At 34.7% G+C, this 22,616-nt stretch overlaps 1 protein-coding gene across 6 annotated transcripts in view; it reads right to left on the bottom strand.

Moving 5' to 3' along the window:
• The window catches only part of VPS13B (vacuolar protein sorting 13 homolog B), a 765,002-nt gene that overhangs the window by 324,026 nt on the left and 418,360 nt on the right, over positions 1 to 22,616 (bottom strand). For all 6 annotated transcript variants that reach the window (XM_068526229.1, XM_068526230.1, XM_068526225.1 and 3 more), the window contains exon 30: positions 14,789 to 14,900. In XM_068526229.1, the coding sequence (XP_068382330.1) occupies positions 14,789 to 14,900 (112 nt within the window). The remainder of the gene's footprint in view (positions 1 to 14,788; positions 14,901 to 22,616) is intronic.

Genomic DNA, 22,616 nt, shown 5'->3' with positions numbered 1-22,616 from the left:
GGGAACTACAACTCAGTGTTAAAGCAGATGATAAGCTAGGTTTTATGAGAAACTGTAAAGACACATAGAGGAGCAATACCATATCTTGAGCTGCACATTCATCAGGAATAAAGAAAGGTCATATTACTATTTCCAGAAAAGAATAATTTTCCTGTTTTGAAATAAAAATAATTTTTCAAAGCATACTGCACAACTGTTAATGATGTTAAGCTCATCTAAAGGATGTTAGTCTCATCTATGAATTTCTGTAGGTCATATGCTTCAACTGTCAATTGTTTGGGCCTACGTAAATTGTTGAAGTACACATGTAAAATAAAATTTAAAAATTAAGTTAATCTCAACCATGAATTTCTTGGTCACATCAATTTAATGTTAGTTCATATTGGGAATATTAACCCTTTGAGAAGTCAGGACAACCATAAGAAGGTTAAAAATTACAAAATGATATTGTTAATGTTTTAATGTATGAAAGAATTGTGTTGCCATCTTGGATTGCATCAAGGTCTATTTGTTTAAAACCTTTAACGAGGTACTTGATTCTTGATTCTTAGTAAACTATGATTTAAAAAAATCTTAGCACAGTGATTATACATCAAAGTCAATAAAAAATTAAAAGACATTTTATAGTAGTAAAAAAAAAAATTCTGCTTAGTTTAACAAGCTTCCAGTAAAGCTTCCATTTAGGAAACGTGCATTTTTTTGTGTTGAACATTTATGCTTCTGAAATATTACTCATGAAGTTAATTTTTATAATGAAAGTTAAAATTTCCCATCAACTAGATAAGAACAAAGCATGATTTTCCATTCTTCCTGTGTTGATGGTGTCACATCAGGTTCACAGTGAGAAATTGAGAGGAACCACTGTTGCAAAACTTGCCCATAAAAAAGCAATAAGGAGACAGAAAACAAATTGTGTATATACTGCTGGAAGAACTCTACTAATGCAAGTCTTCTAAGAGTAAAAATGAATCAGCTCCCCTAACTTTTATATTTCTTTAAAGGTAAAATTCCATGAATTAAACTCCTACAGATAGGGTACACCTGTCAGAAGCCTCATTTATAAAAGATGTCTAAAAAGTTTGCCAAAGTTACCATGGAATTTTCATATAATGCTTGTGGACAATTTTTAAGAGAATGAAATTCTCTATGGAGAAAAGCTGAAACCCAATACTAGATTCAAATCTATTAAGTACTGAAAGCACTAAAAAGGATTAGCAAATGTCTACAAAAAAGAAATGGCTAAAAATTCAACAACTGACAAAGTTTTTAAAGAGCTATGGGATAAATTAGTCACAGATAAAATCCCATAAGGGACATCAGAAGACCCACAAATATTTAAGGCATGAACCAAAAGCTATAGGCAGAAGTTCACAAACGTCCAATTAAAAGAAGGATATAGTTTCCTCAAGTAAAAGATGAAAGTTAAGAAACTTTGTAATTAAAAATACTACAAAAGCAAAAAGTTCTGTTTTTAACATTTTAAAATTCTTTTAACAAACATAATATTTTGGAAAGAAGTATAAACTAAATTTTATTGTTACAATCACTAGTTTATTTTTTAAATCTTTTAGTATAGGTATTAAAAGACTGTGAATTTTTAGACCATGTGAAAGAGCAATGATATAGGGAGACAACATGTAATCTTAAATGGCTTCCAAATTTGTGCATCTAATTCTGTAAGCCCTATTTTCAAATACGTAGCTTAAATACAGTATTTCTCAATTGCATAGGATTAGAGAGAAAAAGCCCAAGTTAGTAGAAACCTTCATAACATACATATTCAACTTGATATAATTTTGGTGTAGAAAAATACATGTGAACAGATAGTACGTAGTTGTTTTTAAAAAATAAAATCAGTATTTTCTTCAACACAATTTAGAGAAGAATGATATGTAAGAATACTCTGGGAAGAAGAGAGAATTATAACAAAGAAAAGAGAATTTTAACTTATCTCTTTTTCTTTCATAACTCTGAGATAGAACTAGAGTAATAACTAAATTATACTGAGGTAAAAAGAGAAAGATGTCTCTTATGAAATAAAAATCATAAAAGTATATTGAGTTCATTAATCAGCAAACCTATGTTAATATTTATATCTGGTCATGACCCACTTCAGACCTTATAACAGATGTGAGAAAAAGCTTGATGATGATCAAAATCATTAGCTAGGTATGCAAATGGGGAGCTATTTTCTGTAGATCTAATGCAGTATTAAGTACAACCTAATGAAAATTCTTTTAATTTTCAAGTATCCTCAAGGACTGAAGACCTCAAACACTAGGGTTATAAGAGTTTTTACCATAAATTATGGCTATAACATCTATAATATTAAGTCCATCTTAGCTTAGAATATTTTCCAGAACCTAAGGAAAATGCATTAAAAATGTACTAAACTTGGTACCTAATAGTTTTTTTCAGTTTACTGTTAACAAGAAAGTTGTTAGAAAAAAACTATAGCATCTAAACAGTAATAAAATTTAATGGAGTATGAATGTGAAATTTCAAAAAAATTAAGTTTCAAACTCATACTGGTTAACTAGAGTTAGTTAAATTAAAGCCAGTCTGTCTTAAATTCAGTTACAGGCAGCATGTAGTGGTAAAGAGCATGGGCAATGGGAATTGGTTCTGTTCCTTATTTTATGTGTGACCCATGAGAAATTATTTAATGTCTACAGATTCAGTTTTTTGTCTTTAAAATACAGATAATCCTAATACCTGACTCTTAAAGTTATTGCGATTCATAGGCATTGCATTGAAAGCATCAAGCAGAATCCCTGACACAAAGAAAACACACAATAGATGTTAGCTATTACTGCTGCTACCACTACTACTTCTGCTGCTGCTACTAGTATATTACAATTATAGAAATGTAGGTCAGACACTAGTATAGAAGGCCAAAGAAATGAGACATTACTTCTAAGTGAACTGATTATGAAACGTTTTAAAAAGAGAGCATGAGTTAAGTGACACATTAAAAGACAGATGTGATTCTTAAAAAAAATTTAACTAACAATGCTGAACACCAAAGGAAAAGAGTTTTAAAGAATCCATAACTGCACCAATGTAAAGATTTTATAACAAAAACTCTTTGAAAGGCTAAGCTGGAAGAAAGCTTTATTTCAAGAAAGTTGAAAATTCATACATAAACAAGGGCCATAGAAAAGGACTTACTAAGCATTACTGGGGTAAATAAAATACTTAACTTGAACAAGTGTCTTATGTAAGAAAACAATTAGTGGTAAGATTTGAAATCCAGCTTGAGGTCAGATCATGGAGGAAGATGCACGTTGGGTTAGAAGACAGGGATTCTACCATGTTAAAAATTGAGCACTATGACAGATGTTAAACAGAGCTGCCATCATCAAATATGTGGTATGTTAAAGCCAAAAAAGCCTACAACATTTTAATTCATACAGCAGTGTTGAACTGTGAATCACTTGGCCTTTGCAATTCAAATGGTAACAGACAACACTTGAGCTATAATAATTTCAGTTTCCTATTGTTACTGATCTATTTGTTCCCACCCTAGTAGCTATTTCACTGAAGGAAACGCCTTTCACATTTTCTCAGGTATAATAATGTTCTGAAGTCTTGGTCACAAAATGTTCTACAAAAGTTAAGTTTTCACGAAGCTTTTTAATAATGGAGAATAGTCTGTTGGTTAGAGATAAAAAAGTAGTCTTTAAAGAGTCTTCTGATCTATGCCGTCTTAAACAGTTAGTTCAAAAACAGGCAAATATTTCTGAATATGATGACACTGAAGGATGTCCACAACGTATTACTGAGTTTAAAACAAATCCAAGTTGCAGAGCAATATGTTGAGCACAATCCCATTATTTAAGACAGAGACAGTCACACACACAACACACATACACACACACACACAAATGGTCTAAAAGAGTGTCAACCTAACTATTAACAATGGCAATAAAGTAAGGGAGCAATCAGCACTCAGAGTAAGCCTTGGAATTCCATTTTCTATGCACACACACTTTGATTATTTATATTTTTAAAATAAACACTATATTACACTTTTATTTAAAAAATTTTAATAATACTGGTTTATTAATAGATTAAAATAAAGGTAGATTTGATATTTAAAAAGTCATTCTACCAATTGACTTGTAAATTATTTTTTATTCGTATTTTAACTTTTCATATTTTAATTTGATAACAAGATGACTGAATAATGATAAACTAAACTGTAAACAATATTTTTTTAAAACTTGGAATACAAAAAATTTTTTTTAAAGGTACTTAAAATGTACTGAAAAAGTGATATATTTTACTTATATAGCCTCATGAATAATTAACGTTAACATTTCTATTCCCTTGGCTACTTTTAAAAAGAAAAAAATTTGAACAGAATTAAAGAACACTTTTCTCTATTCCTTCCTGTGAAAACTACAAAACTAGATGGAACTTCTGGAATCATTCTTTCCTCGCATAATAATTTTCAAAAGATGCAGGACAGAATGCTATAAGGACACTTACAATAAAAATGGGACCATGGGGCTTCCCTGGTGGCGCAGTGGTTGGGAGTCTGCCTGCTAATGCAGGGGACACGGGTTCGAGCCCTGGTATGGGAGGATCCCACATGCCGCGGAGCAACTAGGCCCGTGAGCCACAGCTACTGAGCCTGCGCGTCTGGAGCCTGTGCTCCGCAACAAGAGAGGCCGCGATAGTGAGAGGCCCGCGCACCGCGATGAAGAGTGGCCCCCGCTCGCCGTAACTAGAGAAAGCCCTAGCACAGAAACGAAGACCCAACATAGCAATCAATCAATCAATCAATCAATAAAAATAAATAAATCTTTAAAAAAAAAAAAAAAAAAATGGGACCATGAAAAAAAGTTTAGGGCACAAGTTCATAACTTCTGATTTTGCTTATTTCATCAATCTAGGCATTGTGGGAGGTGTTATAGACAAAGTAAAATTATTAAATTATTAATGTTATCAAATCTAGCAGAGCTTCACAATGTAATTTCACTGACTCAAATGATGTGGTTGAGGTTTTAAGTTCCATGGAGGGAGGTACCATGAGTTCTAGTCAAAAATATCTATCGTTGGCATCAAATACATTGTCGGCACTCAATAAATATCTGTTAAATAACTGAAATAATTAATCAATGTATATTTAATAAATAAATGAATTAAAGTAATGAATGAATTAATGCATGCAGACATGTAATGGAATGGCATAAATGGCTCAAAGATACCTACTGTCCTAATGACTGATATAGGGCTATTTATTCTATTTCTCATATGGAAAGCTATTTTTGAAAAATTATTTAAAACAAAAACCAAGTCAACTACTTACAGATAGAATTCAGGATCACAGTCAAAGAAATTTTTAGAAAAGGCTTAGGAATAGAAATAATATAAATCCAATGTAATTTTTCTTATAGCAGTTATCCTATAAAATGGTTAAGATCCTGACTGAGACCTATTTCCATTTTTTAATAAACAATCGTAAACACTATAATTAATGAGCTACAGATAATGTACCAGAATTTGTAGAACATAAAGTTTCTAAACAATATATAATCCATTTATATAAGAAAAGAATAAGCAAATTTATTAAATTCTTAATATGTTTAAGTTACAAACACATTTAAACATTTTAATTATACTTCTTTATAATCCCTATATTATTGTAATTTCCTTAAATCAGTCTAGCATAGGTAACTTTTTAAAAAGTCTGCCTTTATAATCGTTTATCCTTAACTGTTTTTCCTGCTTCTCTTTTAGCTTGAGACAAGAACCTGAATCATCTCTCAGGAAAAGAGGTTTTGCAAGATAAAGGGAAAATCTTAATATTAGGCCAGACTGTCTGTGCTTCAGAACTTCGGTATAAGTCAGGGAAATGGTTGAACACATCATAGAATAGGAACATCTCAGATTGAGCTGAAAGTCAACTGGGAGATTGTCTTGTCCAGGAACAAGCAGATGTAAGATAGTTAGATCAGTAGGCAAGCAGGAAGCAGGTAAAGAGCATAGATAGTTAAGAAAGGAGCTCATGACTATATACAGCTGGGCATGAACACTGAATAAATATGTTATATATGTTCTGTTGTTTTCTAGTGGATCAGATGTTTTTTTAGAAGAAGAATAAAGTATGAATTCATATAAGGTGTTAGTAACTTAATAAAAGTTTTATTATTTTACATTTCCAGAGTCAAAGATTCTAAAAGTAACAACTATCAACTGAAAGTTTGTAAAAATTATGAAGTTAAAAAAAGACTCCACTGAGTGATTTTGTTATGGAGTGGGTGGGAAAGCATGGGAGTGAAGGATACTCACTTTCTGTGGTAGAGCCTTTCATAATGCTTGAGTTTTTAGCATTAAAATTATTAACATTTATTAAAAATGTATTTTTGGGGCTTCCCTGGTGGCGCAGTGGTTGAGAATCTGCCTGCCAATGCAGGGGACACGGGTTCGAGCCCTGGTCCGGGAAGATCCCACATGCCGCGGAGCAACTAGGCCCGTGAGCCACAACTACTGAGCCTGCGCGTCTGGAGCCTGTGCTCCGCAACAAGAGAGGCCGCGACAGTGAGAGGCCCACGCACCGCGATGAAGAGTGGCCCCCACTTGCCGCAATTAGAGAAAGCCCTTGCACAGAAACGAAGACCCAACACAGCCATAAATAAATAAATAAATAAATAAAATTCCTTAAAAAAAAAAAATGTATTTTTAAAAAAATCCTCTTTGTTCAAAACTTGTAAACCATTGATCTGATTATGCTACACAAGGTGTGGTCCTTGAAGCAGCACATCGGTATGATCCAGTATCAGTGTCATACCCAATCACTCTTGGTAGAAATGTGGAATTTCAGGCCTCATTCCATACCTCCCAAGTCAAAACCTGCATTTTAAAAAGATCTCCAGGTGATCCATATGCGCATTAAATTTAAGAAGCACTAGTCTAATTCAACATAAATCATAACCCTCTCTAAGCCTTCCATGTAGTTGATCAGCCTTTGCTACATCAGCAATGGGTAGCTCAGTACCTCCTGAGACAGTCAACATTTTCAAAGATAAACTCCTGAACTCCGCCTGCCCATCCCCCAAACTAAATCCTCCCACAGTCTTTCCTTCCCTCAGTTAATGTCATCCTTCTAGTTGCTTATGCCACACAACTGAATTATCCTTATGTCCTTCGTCTCAAACCCCATGTGCAATCCATCTGCAAATTCTCTTGGCTCTACCTCTAAAACATCTCCAAAATCTGACCACTTCTCACCACCTCCACAGCCACAACCGTGGGCCAAACCACCATCATCTCCTGCCAAGATTATTGCAGTAGTCACAAGCCCTTGCCCTTCCCTGCCTACAGTCTATTCTTCACATATTGGCCTGAATTATGTGTTCAAATATAAATTGAATCATGCCACTTCTCTGCTCAAACCCTCTTAGAGTTTCTCATTTGATGAAGAAATCAACCCCTTAATAATCAAAAAAACTTATATCACACATTCAGTTGACAAAAATAATAGAAATAATCCTTAACCTTTAGAGATCAATATCAAACTCCCATTGGCTCTTTTGAACTGTGACTTCCTTTGTTTTTAAATATATATTTCACCCCTTTTCTATCTTTGTCTATCTTTAGTCCCTGCTGGTGAGCCCTTCACTTCCTTCTGTAGATAGATATTTAGTAAACAACAGAAGCAGTATTTCAAAACTGGGCATGTGTAAATTATTTTCCCCACAACTACATCTCACTCAAAATAACAGCCAAAGTCCTCACAATGGTCTATGAGTTTCCTCCATAGTGTCTCTCACCTCACAGCCTACTACTTTCCCCGGGCACACACTGTTTCAGCTGCCGTTGGCTTCTTGGGCACACTCCTGCTTCAGGATCCTGTGCTCTCTTGGTGAGATGTCCTCTGATTAGGGCCATGCTGTCCACCTCTAGCTTCCCATTTCCTATCTTCCTCCCTGCTGTACTGCCTCCACAGCATTTCTTATAGTCTAATAGACCAGATTCTTTCTTTATTTATTTATAAATAACTGTCTCTCTCCTCCATTAAATTTAAGACCAGGGATTTTTCTTTGTCTTGTTCACTGATCTATACTCAATATCTAGAATAGTGCCTGATGCACAGTAGGCTCCAAATAAACATTTGTCAAATAATGACTAATGAACAAACAGTCCCATTTATGATTAGACTTTTATAATCTGAAAGACGTTTATTTCACTGAGCTGCAATTAATGTCATTATAATATCCACAAATTTAATGGTCCTAGGTCTATTCTTAGCTTCAGACGGAATGACACATGATAAGCCAAGTATTTGAAGAATGGCCGCACATCAACTAGGAGTTTTCTCATCTTCAAATTTAAGGTGTTCAGTTATTTTGGTCTTCCTGTTTTCCTTCAAAGGTAATATGTCTTTTTTTTTTTTTTTAACTGGCTGCATTTAAGATTTTTCTCAAACTTCAGGAAAGACAAAAGCATCTCATCTCTCCTGAGATCTGTCTTAGGCCTTGAAACCTGTGTTGGGGGATGCAGATCCTGTTGCATTTTCTCTGTCTTTGCTCAACATCCTGCCTCAGCCCGTCAGGGAGGAGTCTCTTTATCTTCTATCTTTGATTTTCAATCATTTGAACATGTACCTAGGTGTAGTTTTCTTTGCACTTATCTTGCTTGTATTGAGGATAGGCTTCTTGAGTCTGCTAGTTAATGACTCTTGATAAATTTAGAGAAGTCTCAAGGTCTATCTCTTTAATTACTCATTTTATTCCATTCAATCTTTCTTCTACTTCTTGTACTCTCATTACACGTTAGACCATTTGACAGTGCCCCACATGTTTTCCATTTGTTCTCTTTCTTGCTCCTTTTTCCTTTTCTAATCTTTTTCTTCCCTCTCTGTGCTTCAGTTTGGATAATTTCTCTGAAGCTATCTCTAAGTTCACTAATCCTATCTTTTGCTTTGTCCATCTGCAGTTATAGCTATCCAATGAGTCCTTAATTTCAGATACTGTATTATTCAGTTTTAGGATCTAATTTAAATAGAGCTCATTCCTATGAAATCTTCAATTTTTTCAACATTTTTCTTTACAGTATTAATAACAATTATTTCAAACTCCTTTCTACTAATTTCAAATCTCAGTCATCTGCGGGCCTTTTCTACTAGCTAAATTTTCTCCTGATAATGGGTCAAATCTTCCTGCTTTTTGGATATCTTTTTTCTTTTTTATCATGTATCAGACACCATGTATAAAAAGGCTACAGAAACAGAAGTCAATGTTATTTTCTCCCAGAGAAGGCACATCTATTCTCACCAGGCAGCACGGATAAGGGGTGGATCATTTCCATCCAGTCGTGAACTGAGCTAGGCTGGGGTTGGCTTGCAACTCTAACTAAACCCAATTCACCTTTGGATTCAAACGTCTCAAGGGTGAGACGTCCTGTGTTTGTTGCAGGCCTTTCCCTACAATGTTGTACTGTTCAATAGAAATATAATGCAAACCACAATTGGGAGCCACTTATGTAAATGAAAATTTGCTGGCAGTTACACTGATGAAAGGATTGAAAAAAACAGTGGAAAACAGTTGTAAGAACATATTTAACTCAATATGTCTAAAATATGGTCACTGCAATATATAATCGATATAAAGATTATTAATGAGATATTTTATTTTCTTCTTAATTCTTCAAAATCTTCAGTATCTTTTATACTTACAGAATATCTCAATTTGGCTTACCACATTTCAAAAGCAGAACAGTCACATGTAGTCAGTGTCTACTGTACGGAACAGTGCACCTCTAGCATGGCTTTGCCTTTTAAGGAATGTGAAACTTTGAGAAACTCAATTTCTTCTTGCCAGCTCCCCTTCCACACTTGACACACAGAAAAAAGCACTGCAGAGGACTGACTGTATGTTTGAGGCTTCTCCAGATTCCAATATGTCACTCTAGCCTACGTGACTGATAAATGTCCCTTGATTTCTACTTCCCACAACAAAATCTCTCTGCTTATAGCCAGATGAGGCAAATAATTCCAGAGCTGAAAAGAGTACCCAGTGTCAAATGTAAAATAGATAGCTAGTGGGAAACAGCTGCATAGCACAGGGAGATCAGCTCGGTGCTTTGTGACCACCTAGAGGGGTGGGATAGGGAGGGTGGGAGGGAGATGCAAGAGGGAGGAGATATGGGGATACATATATACATATAGCTGATTCACTTTGTTATACAGCAGAAACTCACACACCATTGTAAAGCAATTATACTCCAATAAAGGTGTAAAAACAAAAAGAGTACCCAGTGTCCACTTACCTAGAAAGGGTGTTTTTCTCTCTGAAATTTAGTTCCTCTGGACCTTTTTGTGACATCAAGTAATATTTTTTTTCTTAAATCAGTTTTGTTGAGATATAACTGACATCCCATAAAGTTTATCCTTTTGAGGTGTACGATTCAGTGTTTTATTTTGTATACTCTTATTTTACTCATTATATATCATTCATTGTACCTCACTACTATCTGATACTAGAACATTTTTATCACCCCCAAAAGAAATCCTATACCCATTAGCAGTCATTCTTTTTTCCCCTCCTAGTTAACACTATTCTACTTTCTGTCTCTATGTATTTGTCTGCTCTGGAAATTTCATATAGATAGAATCATATAATATGTGGCTCTTTGTGTTTGGCTTCTTTCACTTTGCATTTTTCCAACATCGATCCATATTATAGCATATACTTCATCCCTTTCTATGGCAGAATAATTTTCTATTTTATGGGCATAACACGCTATGCTTAACCATTCATCAGTTGATAAACCTTTGTGTAGTTCTGACTTTTTGGCTATTATGAATAGTGCTGCTATGAACATTGGTGTGCATGCTTTTGTATGGATATATGTTTCAATTCTCTTGTGTACATTACTAGGAGTTAAATTCCTGCATCATACGGTAACTCTATGTTTAACCTTATGAGAAATTGCCAGTTTTCCACAGTAGATGCACCATTTTACATTCCCACTAGAAATGTGTGAGGGTTCCAATTTCTCCACATCTGTTGCCTTTTATATTATAACCATGCTAGTGGGTGTCATTTTGACTTGTATTTCCCTAATGACTAATTGGGTTGAACACCTTTACATGCGCTTATTAGCCATTTTTATATCTTCTTTGCATATATATTCAAATCCTTTGCACATTTTTAAACTGGTTGTCCTTCAATTATTGAGTTGTAAGAGTTTTTTACCTATTCTGGATATAAATCTCTTATCAGATAGGTGATTTGTAAATATTTTCTCCCATTCTGTGGATTGTCACTTTCTTGATAGAGTCCTTTGCAGCACAAACGTTTATAATATTGATACAGTTCATTTTATCTATTTTTTCTTTTGTCCCCCATGCCTTTGGTGTCATTTCTAAGAAACCATTATCTAATCGGAGGTCACAAAGATTTACTCCTATGCTTCCTTCTATAAGTTTCAGAATTTTAGCTCTTAATTGTACGTCTCTGATCCATTTGACTTAATTTTTGTATATAATGTCAGGTAAGGGTCCAATTTCATGTGGATATCCAGATTTCTGAGTACCATTTGTTGAAAAACTATTCTTTACCACTGAATTGTCTTGGCTCCTTTATTAAAAACCAGTTGATAGTAAATGTGATGGTTTATTTCTGGACTCTCAATTCTATTATTGATCTGTATGTCTACCTTCATATCAGTACTCCACTAGCTTGATTATTGTTGTTTTGTCATAAATTTTGAAATCTGGAAGTGTGAATCCTCCAACTTTGTTCTTTTCCAAGATTGTTTTGGCTATTCTGGGTCCCTTGAAATTCCATATGAATAATTTTCCATATAGAAACTTTGCCAATTTCTACAAAGCCAGCTGGAATTTTGATGTGGATTATGTTGAATCTGCAGATCATTTTGAGGAGTACTGACATCTAACAATACCAAGTCTTCTGATCTATGTAATTGGGATATAATTCTGTGTATTTAGATCTTCTTTAATTTCTTTCAACAATTTTTGTAGTTTTTACAGTGTAAGTTGTATATTTATTTTGGTAAATTTATTTGTAAGTATTTAATGCTCTTTGATGCTATTATAAATGGAATTGTTTTCTTAATTTCACTTTTAAAGAGTTCATTGCTTATTGTTATTGTGAACTGATATTTACACAGTCGTTCCTTGGTATCTGTGGGGGAATGGTTCCAGGACCCACCGGGAATACCAAAATCCATAGATACTCAAGTCCCTTAGAGTCAGCCCTCAATATCCATGGTTCTGTATCCACGGATTCAACCAACCATGGGCTGTGTAGCATTTACTATTGAAAAAAATCCACATATAAGTGGACCCATGCAGTTCAAACCTGTGTTGCTCAAGGGTTAACTATATATTGATTTTTTTATCCTGCAACCTTGCTGAACTAGTTTATTGGCCCAAAAGTTTTCCAGAGGCTACCTTAGGATACTCTATATACAAGGTCATGTCATCTGCAAAAAGACACAGTTTTATTTCTTCCTTACCATCTGGGTACCTTTTATTTCATTTTCTTGCCCAACTGCCCTGGTTAGAACCTCTAATACAATGCTAAATAGAAGTGGTGAGAGCAGATATCTTGTCTTGCTCCTGATCTTAAGGGGAAAGCACCCAGTCTCTGACTATGAACTATATTAGCTGTGGGTTTTTTATAGATGCCATTTATCACACTGAGGAAGTTAGAAAAAACAAGACAGAAAGAAGAAACACAAAAGGCAGATTAAAAGAAAGAGGAAGTAAAAACATATGGAAAGGGAGCAGGAGAATGAAATTACTAAATCACATAATCAGGGGGAGGGACTAAATGATAGAAATATGAATTTAAAAATAACTGAAGAGAATTCTAAAGAAATAGATTCTGAAATGCTCTGCCATTAGATAAGTATATGCTTTTGGAAAAAACACATAAAAATTCTGTTTGCCTCAGTTTTGTCAATTAGAAAAAGAAAGTAAGGGCATTTATTCTGTAAACATAAAATAGCTATTATGTACTTTTTGTGTACATATTTATATGTATTTTGTGTGAGGCAGGATGTAAGGCATTGAAGATCTAAAGAGATAATGTACATTTTTAGACTTTATTTTTTGGCATTATATTTCTATATTCTATAAAATAAGTCAAACTATTAAAATAGTGAAATGGAATGAAATGAGATACAGGGAAAGAAGGTAGAAAGTAAAGAGAGAAAAAATATGAAAAGGGAAAAGGTAAACAATGAAGAAAGATACAGAAAGGGAAGGAAAAATAAGGTCTGAAAAAATATAGAGAAGTGAATAAGAAGAGAGACTGAGGGAAAAAAAGTTCAAGAAGGACAAAGGGGAGGAAGCAATGAAAGGGGCATAGGAGAGCCACATCTCCACAAATGACTGCTGAAGAGCCAGAAAGGGGAAAGGGTAGAGGAGGAGAGGAAGTATCTTAGTGGTTCACTTTATTGATGGTGATAGGGTCTTTTAATATGAAACATATTTCTTTCACCAAAAGGAAATTAGGAAACTCTTTGAGGACTACTTAGCTCTGAAGTGGAAAAGAAAAGATAAATATACCTAAAAGAATTTCCAAATGTTAGAAAATTAAATTGTTTTCACCCAGAAAGGATTCTGCTGTAATCCTTTCTCTAGATACTGAGGAAGTCAAAATATGAGTTGTGATCTTGGCTCTGTCCTTACTTGACTAGAGACAATTATCCTTTTGACTCCTCAGTTTCCTAATCTATAAAATAAGGAAGTTGGATTAGATGATTCCTAAGGCCTACGTCAGTTTTGACATCCTTAAATTTTACATAAGTTAGCAAAATAAAAACTTATTTAAGGGATGAATACTCTAAGCTACCAGAAAAAGTAATACAAGAAAGAAAGCAAGATATACAATTCAAAGGCAAAAAATGTCAACACAAATAACAGAAAATATTGAGAAAACAAAATACCTAGGTCCACTTAAAGTAAAAATAGCTGTCATCCTCTAGGTGGTAAATGCATTACAAAAATCAGAATCTTTCTCAGCAGTAACATTTATTGGAGAACAGTAGAAATTTTTTCTGATAAGAGTGAGAGACTACAACATCTGAAAAACAGACCAGCAGGAAAAATAAGACACTTGTTCATCTGTATTTCTGTGACTTTTCTCACTTGGCATTATTTGCAACTGTACTTTTATGTCTGGCAGCAGTGCCAACTTCAGTACGAATGATATATTATTTTTATCATGTTGATTACATGTGTTCACCAGTTTAGTTGTCCATATATGCTTGGTGTGGTTTGCAAATAGTCAGTGACAAAATCCAGAGCGTGGCATTTTCACAGAAAGTGTTTACTGTGAAATTTCTCCTTAGAAGTTTGCTTTTCTTTACAGCTTTGATCCATATGACACGCACAGTCCTACATTTCAAATAATGGCTTATAGTTAAGTTAAGAAAATGCTTCATTTTGATGCAATATGACTATATTAGGATGTGGTAGTTCTAGAGAGGACCTAATTTTCTCATGTAATTAGAAATTTGGTCAAATTTAAAGTCTGCTAAAATTTTCCAAACTGCGCTTCTTCAGTTTTATGGTGACTTGGTACTTACATTCTGTTATTCATCAACACTTCACAGAAATACTTGATTTGTCTGAATGAATTTAAAAACCCACAACTGAAGAAAATCAGAAAAACCTGGTTTTAAATATCAAAAGATCCCGAATGAAAAGTATTTCTACAGGCCACACTGAGCAAGTTTTATTGATCAGTGTACTTCTTTGCAGTATGAAATTGTTGCAAGATTGAACATAAGAAAATAAACTTACTGGTAAATATCTTTCCTGAGGACAGATCTGCCAAGGGGATTGTCAGCCTGGGGAGCCATAGCAACAGAGCCAATCTTCAGAACCATGGTGTCTTCTTTTGCTGCCTGATTAACTGTAAAAGAAATAGATTCATGAGGTATACAGTAGATCTGTATGCAACTTCAGCTTTAAGGAAAAATTTTTGAATAATGGGATAGACAAATTAAGATAAGACCATAAATGAGGACAAGGAAAAATTTGTTTAAAATAGAAATAGTTAATGCTTTTCTTAACTATTTCCTTTATATCCCAATAAGTAGTTCTCTGTATAGACAATTAAAATGGCAATGAAAAAAAACTCCACTCAACATGAAAACATGTGATATTAATTATATATAAGTAATATTGAAGCAGTATGTTTATCTAATTTCATGATCTGATACTACTACATCTTTCTCCCAAGTGATTTTCAGCCCTGGGGTTTCAACACTGCATTGTTGTTTACAAATATATTGAAGGATATCAGAAAGGCAGTAACAAATTCTCAAAGTTACTTGAATTTACACAATTAGTAATAATTAAATACAACACACACACACACACACACACACACACATACAAACACACAATAGCACTTTAGGCTGTAACATGTCAGCTTAATGGCTGCAATGGTGAAGAAAATAATGGCTGCAATGATAAAGAAAGAAAACCCCAGTAACTGATTAATACGTAAGGACACTTCAACTTTCTATTCTAGGTACTTTTTAATTTTAATAATTTCTATAGTGGAATTACTTGAGAAATAGTAATTTCACACTTGTGTAAAACTTCTACTTCCTAATGGAATCTAAAGCTAAGTATTCTCAGAAAACAATAAAAGGTAAAAAGGTATATTAATTCTGATTCTTTTCTCTATACTGAATAAAAAAATTTTATCACATGTTCTCATGATATAAAGCTTAACAATTTTTCCATAAGTCACTGGCTAATTTAATGTCTTTTTCTAAAAATTATTTGGAATGAAAAGGTGTTCTTGATGGCCCCATTAATTTATATTAAATTTTACTCCCTCTTCCCCCACAGATGAGTCTACTGTAGTAGCTGTTTAAAATTGTTAACAATATACAACCTTTTGGGTTGTGAAGAAAACATATACTAAAATTCATAATTTCTCTCAAAGAACAATCATCTGCCACAAATGGAACAGAAAAGGACTGCCTGCAAGACCTCAGGAATATCCTGAACAGAACATGCCTACAAAGGCATACAATCCATATTTCCCAAACTGTGGTGGCCAAAGAATGCAAAAGCTAAGAGATTATTTCCAGCTGCTTCAGCAGAACACTCAGTATGGTCTGACTTAGATTAGTCTAAAAAAGAAAGTCAGAATTAAGAAAATCAAGAAAAGTAAGAAGAAAGATATTCAGCAAGGAAAAGAAAGAACCAGAATAAGATGTACATAAAGGGAGAGCCAAAATGGCAGGGGAAGGGGAAGGACAGCAAAAGGGGAAGAAAGAGACAAGCTATCATAATCAATATTAGCATGTGGATGCTACAATAAAGATGGTATTTTTAAATGTCCATAGCAAAAAAGATCAAATAGAAAACTACTTCTCATGCAGTTGTACTATTTCAAATGACTAGAGGTCTGGCTTGATTATAGGTCCTTATACTATGAACACTGTTTACATTTCATATATCTTGCATTTTATGCCATGCTTATCAAATAGTTCCATGTGGATAAAAACCTCTGATTAAGCAGAAGGCCTCAATTAAATCAATAAATAGTAAGCCTGGAGAATAGAGCATACCACAAAAGTGCAATTAGTGTACTTGCTAACTGTTCTTCTAGGCTACAGATACTACCGACCATATGAAAGTCTGAAATGTAATAGAAAAACTGCAGTAAATGAAGTACATATGGAAGAAAAATGACGTACTTAGTGTTACATACAAAGCCAGATCCAAGAACAGAATTCTGTTTCTGTTAGAGCCAAAACTATTCTCACTATATTAAACTGACTATGAAGTTATAATAATAATGATAAAAAGCACTTAATGCAGATCATCCACAAACTAAATTAAAGCAATCAATTTTATTATAGAAAGTATTCAAGCTTATCAAAATGTACCTTTGAGAGATACAAAAAAATAATAAAAATAGATATTTATGCAAGAAAGTGCCTTGAATCATTTCTTTAGTTACTTTATAGTTGGAAAAAAAAACAAGCTTCCCTTTTTTTTTTTTTTAATTTTGGTATTCTTTTTTTTTTCTTTAATAAAAACATTTGAAGTTTGCAAATTTCACACCAATACAAGCAAACAGTACCATTAACAGAAACAGCTGAAGATTAGGGGAAAGATGATGATTCCATATAGGTTAATACGTATTTCGTATAAACAGCTGAACTGTGGTGGGAGTGGTAGTAGCTGTAAGCAGTGGTTGAAGGTGTACGCGGGCAAGACTTCTGGGTCCTTGCTCTGGCAAGGATCAGACAAGAGATGTGGTCCACCTCGTCAGAGCTCGCAGCTAAGACTGCAGTCAAAGGCAAGACTCCTGAGCCAACATCATGGAAAACAACACCACAGATCTTTTCTATTTCTGTCCATCCAGAACTGGAGGGAATAACTCTCCCTGACAAAGCCTATTCATGCTATCTATGAGATGGCCTAATAATTAACTCTGGGCCTTCCAACCTAACATGAATGTTGGTAGGTAATGCAACATCTTACTGGTGAATTAGTCTTTATGAATTTATCTATCCCCACATTTAACTTAACTATATATATATATATATTTTATATATATATATATATATTTTAATAGAACTTTATTGGAATATAATTGCTTCAAAATACCGTGTTAGTTTCTGTTGCACAACAAAGCGAATCAGCCATATGCATACACATGTCCCCATATCCCCTCCCTCTTGAGCCTCCCTCCCATCCTCCCTATCCCACCCCTCTAGGTCGTCCCAAAGCACCGAGCTGATCTCCCTGTGCTTTGCTGCTGCTTCCCACCAGCCAACTATTTTACATTCGGTAGTGTATATATGTTGAAGCTACTCTCACTTCGCCCCAGCTTCACCCTCCCACCCCGTGTCATCAAGTCCATTCTCTATATGTCTACCTCTTTATTCCTATCCTGCAACTAGGTTCATCACCACCACTTTTTTTTAGATTATATATATATGTGGTAGCATACAGTATTTGTTTTTCTCTTTCTGATTTACTTCACTCTGTATGACAGACTCTAGGTCTATCCACCTCACTACAAATAACTCAATTTCATTTCTTTTTATGGCTAATATTCCATTGTATATATGTGCCACATCTTCTTTATCAATTCATCTGTCGATGGACATTTAGGTTGCTTCCATGTCCTGGTTATTGTAAATAGTGCTGCAATGAACATTGGGGTGCATGTCTCTTTTTGAATTATGGTTTTCTCAGGGTATATGCCTAGTGGGATTGCTGGGTCATATGGTAGTTCTATTTTTAGTTTTTTAAGGAACCTCTATACTGTTTTCCATAGTGGTTGTATCAATTTACATTCCCACCAACAGTGCAAGAGGGTTCCCTTTCCTCCAAACCCTCTCCAGCATTTGTTGTTTGTTGATTTTTTGATGATGGCCATTCTGCCCAGTGTGACCAACTACTCACTGTAGTTTTGATTTGTGTTTCTCTAATGATTAGTGATGTTGAGCATCCTTTCATGTGTTTATTGGCAATCTGTATATCTTCTTTGGAAAAATGTCTATTTAGAGCTTCTGCCCATTTTTGGATTGGGTTTTTTGTTTTATTGATATTGAGCAGCCTGAGCTGCTTGTATATTTTGGAGATTAATCCTTTGTCAGTTGCTTCCTTTGCAAACATTTTCTCCCATTGTGAAGGTTGTCTTTTGGTCTTGTTTATGGTTTCCTTTGCTGTGCAAAAGCTTTTCAGTTTCATTAGGTGCCATTTGTTTATTTTTATTTCCATTTCTCTTGGAGGTGGGTCAAAAAAGGATCTTGCTGTGATTTATGTCATAAAGTGTTCTGCCTATGTTTTCCTCTAAGAGTTTTATAGTGTCTGGTCTTACGTTTAGGTCTTTAATCCATTTTGAGTTTATTTTTGTGTTTGGTGTTATGGAGTGTTCTAATTTCATCTTTTATATGTAGCTGTCCAGTTTTCCCAGCACCGCTTATCAAAGAGGCTGTCTTTTCTCCATTGTATGTTCTTGCCTCCTTTGTTGTAAATTAGGTGTCCATATGTGCGTGGGTTTATCTCTGGGCATTCTATCCTGTACCATTGATCTATATTTCTGTTTGTGTACCAGTACCATACTGTCTTGATTACTGTAGCTTTGTGGTATAGTTTGAAGTTGGGGAGCATGATTCCTCCAACTCCATTTTTCTTTCTCAAGATTGCTTTGGCGGACTTGAGGACATGGGGAGGGGGAAGGGTAAGCTGGGACAAAGTGAGAAAGTGGCATGGACATATATACACTACCAAATGTAAAATCGATAGGTAGTGGGAAGCAGCCACATAGCACAGGAAGATCAGCTTGGTGCTTTGTGACCACCTAGAGGGGTGCGATAGGGAGGATGGGAGGGACAGAGACGCAAGAGGGAAGAGATATGGGGATATATGTATATGTATAGCTGATTCACTTTGTTATAAAGCAGAAACTAACACACCATTGTAAAGCAATTATACTCCAATGAAGATGTTAAAAAAAAAAAAAAGATTGCTTTGGCTATTCGGGGTCTTTTGTGTTTCCATACGAATTGTAAGATTTTTTGTTCTAATTCTGTGAAGAATGCCACTGGTAGTTTGATAGGGATTGCACTGAATTTGTAGACTGCTTTGGGGAGTAGAGTCAGTTTCACAATGTTGATTCTTCCAATCCAAGAACATGGTATATTTCTCTGTTTATGTCATCATTGATTTCCTTCATCAGTTTTCTATAGTTTTCTGAGTACAAGTCTTTCACCTCCTTAGACAGGTTTATTCCTAGCTATTTTATTCTTTTTGTTGCAATGGTAAATGGGAGTGTTTCCTTAATTTCTCCTTCTGATTTTTCGTTGTTGGTGTATAGGAATGCCAGAGATTTCTGTGCATTAATTTTGTATCCTGCAACCTTACCAAATGCATTGATTAGTTCTAGTAGTTTTCTGGTGGCAACTTTAGGATTTTCTGTGCATAGTATCATGTCTTTGGCAAACAGTGACAGTTTTACTTCTTCTTTTCCAATTTGGATTCCTTTTATTTCTTTTTCTTCTCTGACTGCCGTGGCTAGGACTTCCAAAACTATGTTGAATAAGAGTGGTGAGAATGGACATCCTTGTCTTCTTCCTGATCTTAGTGGAAATGCTTTCAGTTTTTCACCATTGAGTATGATGCTTGCTGTGGGTTTGTCACATACGGCCTTTATTAAGTTGAGGTAGGTACCCTCTATGCCCATTTTCTGGAGAGTTTTTATCATAAATGGGTGTTGAATTTTGTCAAAAGCTTTTTCCGCATCTATTGAGATGATCATATGGTTTTTATTCCTTAATCTGTCAATATAGTGTATCACATTGAGTGATTTGCATATATTGAAGAATCCTTGCTTCCCTGGGATAAATCCCACTTGATCATGCTGTATGATCCTTTTAATGTGCTGTTGGATTGTTTGCTAGTATTTTGCTGAGGATTTTTGCATCTACGTTCATCAGTGATATTGGTCTACAATTTTCTTTTTTGTGTGATATCTTTTTCTAGTTTTGGTATCAGGGTAATGGTGGCTTTGTAGAATGAATTTGGGAGTGCTTCTCCCTCTGCAACTTTTTGGAAGAGTTTGAGAAGGATCGGTGTTAGCTCTTCTCTAAATGTTTGATAGAATTCGCCTGTAAAGCCATCTGGTCCTGGACTTTTGTTTGTTGGAAGATTTTTAATTATGGTTTCAATTTCATTACTTGTGATTAGTCTGTTTATATTTTCTAATTCTTCCTGGTTCAGTCTTGGAAAATTGTACCTTTCCAAGAATTTGTCCATTTCTTTGTGGTTGTCCATTTTATTGGCATATACTTGTTTGTAGTAGTCTCCTGTAATCCTTTGTATTTCTGCAGCGTCAGTTGTGATTTTTCCTTTTTCATTTCTAATTTTATTGATTTGTGTCCTCTCCCTTTTTTTCTTGATGAGTCTGGCTAACGGTTTATCAATTTTGTTTATCTTCTCAAAGAACCAGCTTTTACTTTTACTGATCTTTGCTACTGTTTTCTTCGTTTCTATCTCATTTATTTCTGCTCTGATCTTTATGATTTCTTTCCTTCTACTGACTTTGGGTTTTCTTTGTTCTTCTTTCTCTAGTTAAGTGTAGTGTAGATTGTTTATTTGAGATTTTTCTTGTTTCTTGGGGTGAGACTGAATTGCTATAAACTTCCCTCTTAGAACTGCTTTTGCTGCGTCCCATAGGTTTTGGGTCATCATGTTTTCACTGTCATTTGTTTCTAAGTATTTTTTAATTTCTTCTTTGATTTCTTCAGTGATCTCTTGGTTATTTAGTAGTGCACTGTTTAGCTTCCAGGTATTTGCATCTTTTACAGTGTTTTTCCTGTAACTGATTTCCAATCTCATAGCATTGTGGTCAGAAAAGATGTTTGATATGATTTCAATTCTCTTAAAGTTTCTGAGGCTTGATTTGTGACCCAAGATGTGATCTATCCAGGAGAATGTTCCATGTGCACTTGAGAAGAAAGTGTATTCTGCCACTTTTGGGTGGAATGTTCTATAAATATCAATTAGATCTGGTCTATTGTGTCATTTAAAGCTTGTGTTTCCTTATTTATTTTCTGTTTGGATGATCTGTCCATTGGCGTAAGTGGGGTGTATAAGTCCCCTAATATTATTGTGTTACTATTGATTTCTCCTTTCATGGTTGTTGGCATTTGCCTTATGTACTGTGGTGCTCCTATGTTGGGTGCATAAACATTTATAATTGTTATATCTTCTTCTTGGATTGATCCTTTGGTCATTATGTAGAGCCCCTCCTTATCTCTTGTAACAGTCTTGAAAGTCTATTTTATCTGATACGTGTATTGCTACTCCAGCTTTCTTCTGATTTCCATTTGCATGGAATATCTTTTTCCATCCCTTTACTTTCAATGTATCTCTAGGTCTGAAGTGGGTCCCTTGTAGACAGCATATATATGGGTCTTGTTTTTGTTTCCATTCAGCCAGTCTGTGTCTTTTGGTTGGGGCATTTAATCCATTTACATTCAAGGTTATTATCTATATGTATGTTTCTATTACCATTTTCTTAATTGTTTTGCGTTTGTTTTGTGGGTATTTTTCTTCTCTTGTGTTTCCTGGTTAGAGAAGTTTCTTTAGCATTTGTTGTAAAGCTGGTTTGGTGGTGCCAAATTCTCTTAGCTTTTGCTTGTCTGAAAAGCTTTTGACTTCTCCATCAAATCTGAATGATCCTTGCTGGGTAGAGTAATCTTGGTTGTAGGTTTTTCTCTTTCATCACTTTAAGTATATCCTGCCACTCCCTTCTGGCCTGCAGAGTTTCCACTGAAAAATCAGCTGATAACCTTATGCAGATTCCTTTGTATGCTATTTTTTGTTTTTCCCTTGATGCTTTTAATATTTCTTCTTTGAATTTAATTTTTGTTAGTTTGATTAATATGTGTCTTTTTGTGTTTTTCCTCGGGTTTATCCTGTATGCGACTCGTTTTGCTTCCTGAATTGGGTGACTATTTCCTTTCCCATGTAAGAGAAGTTTTCCACTATAATCTCTTCAAATATTTTCTCAGACCCTTTCTTTTTCTCTTCTTCTTCTGGGACCCCTACAATTCGAATGTTGGCACGTTTAGTGTCGTCCCAG

This window comes from Eschrichtius robustus, chromosome 17 (assembly GCF_028021215.1).
Source record: "Eschrichtius robustus isolate mEscRob2 chromosome 17, mEscRob2.pri, whole genome shotgun sequence".
In the NCBI taxonomy this organism is placed as follows: Eukaryota; Metazoa; Chordata; class Mammalia; order Artiodactyla; family Eschrichtiidae; genus Eschrichtius; species Eschrichtius robustus.
Note: the sequence above shows the minus strand (reverse complement) of the source record. Positions and strands in the feature narration are given on the sequence as shown.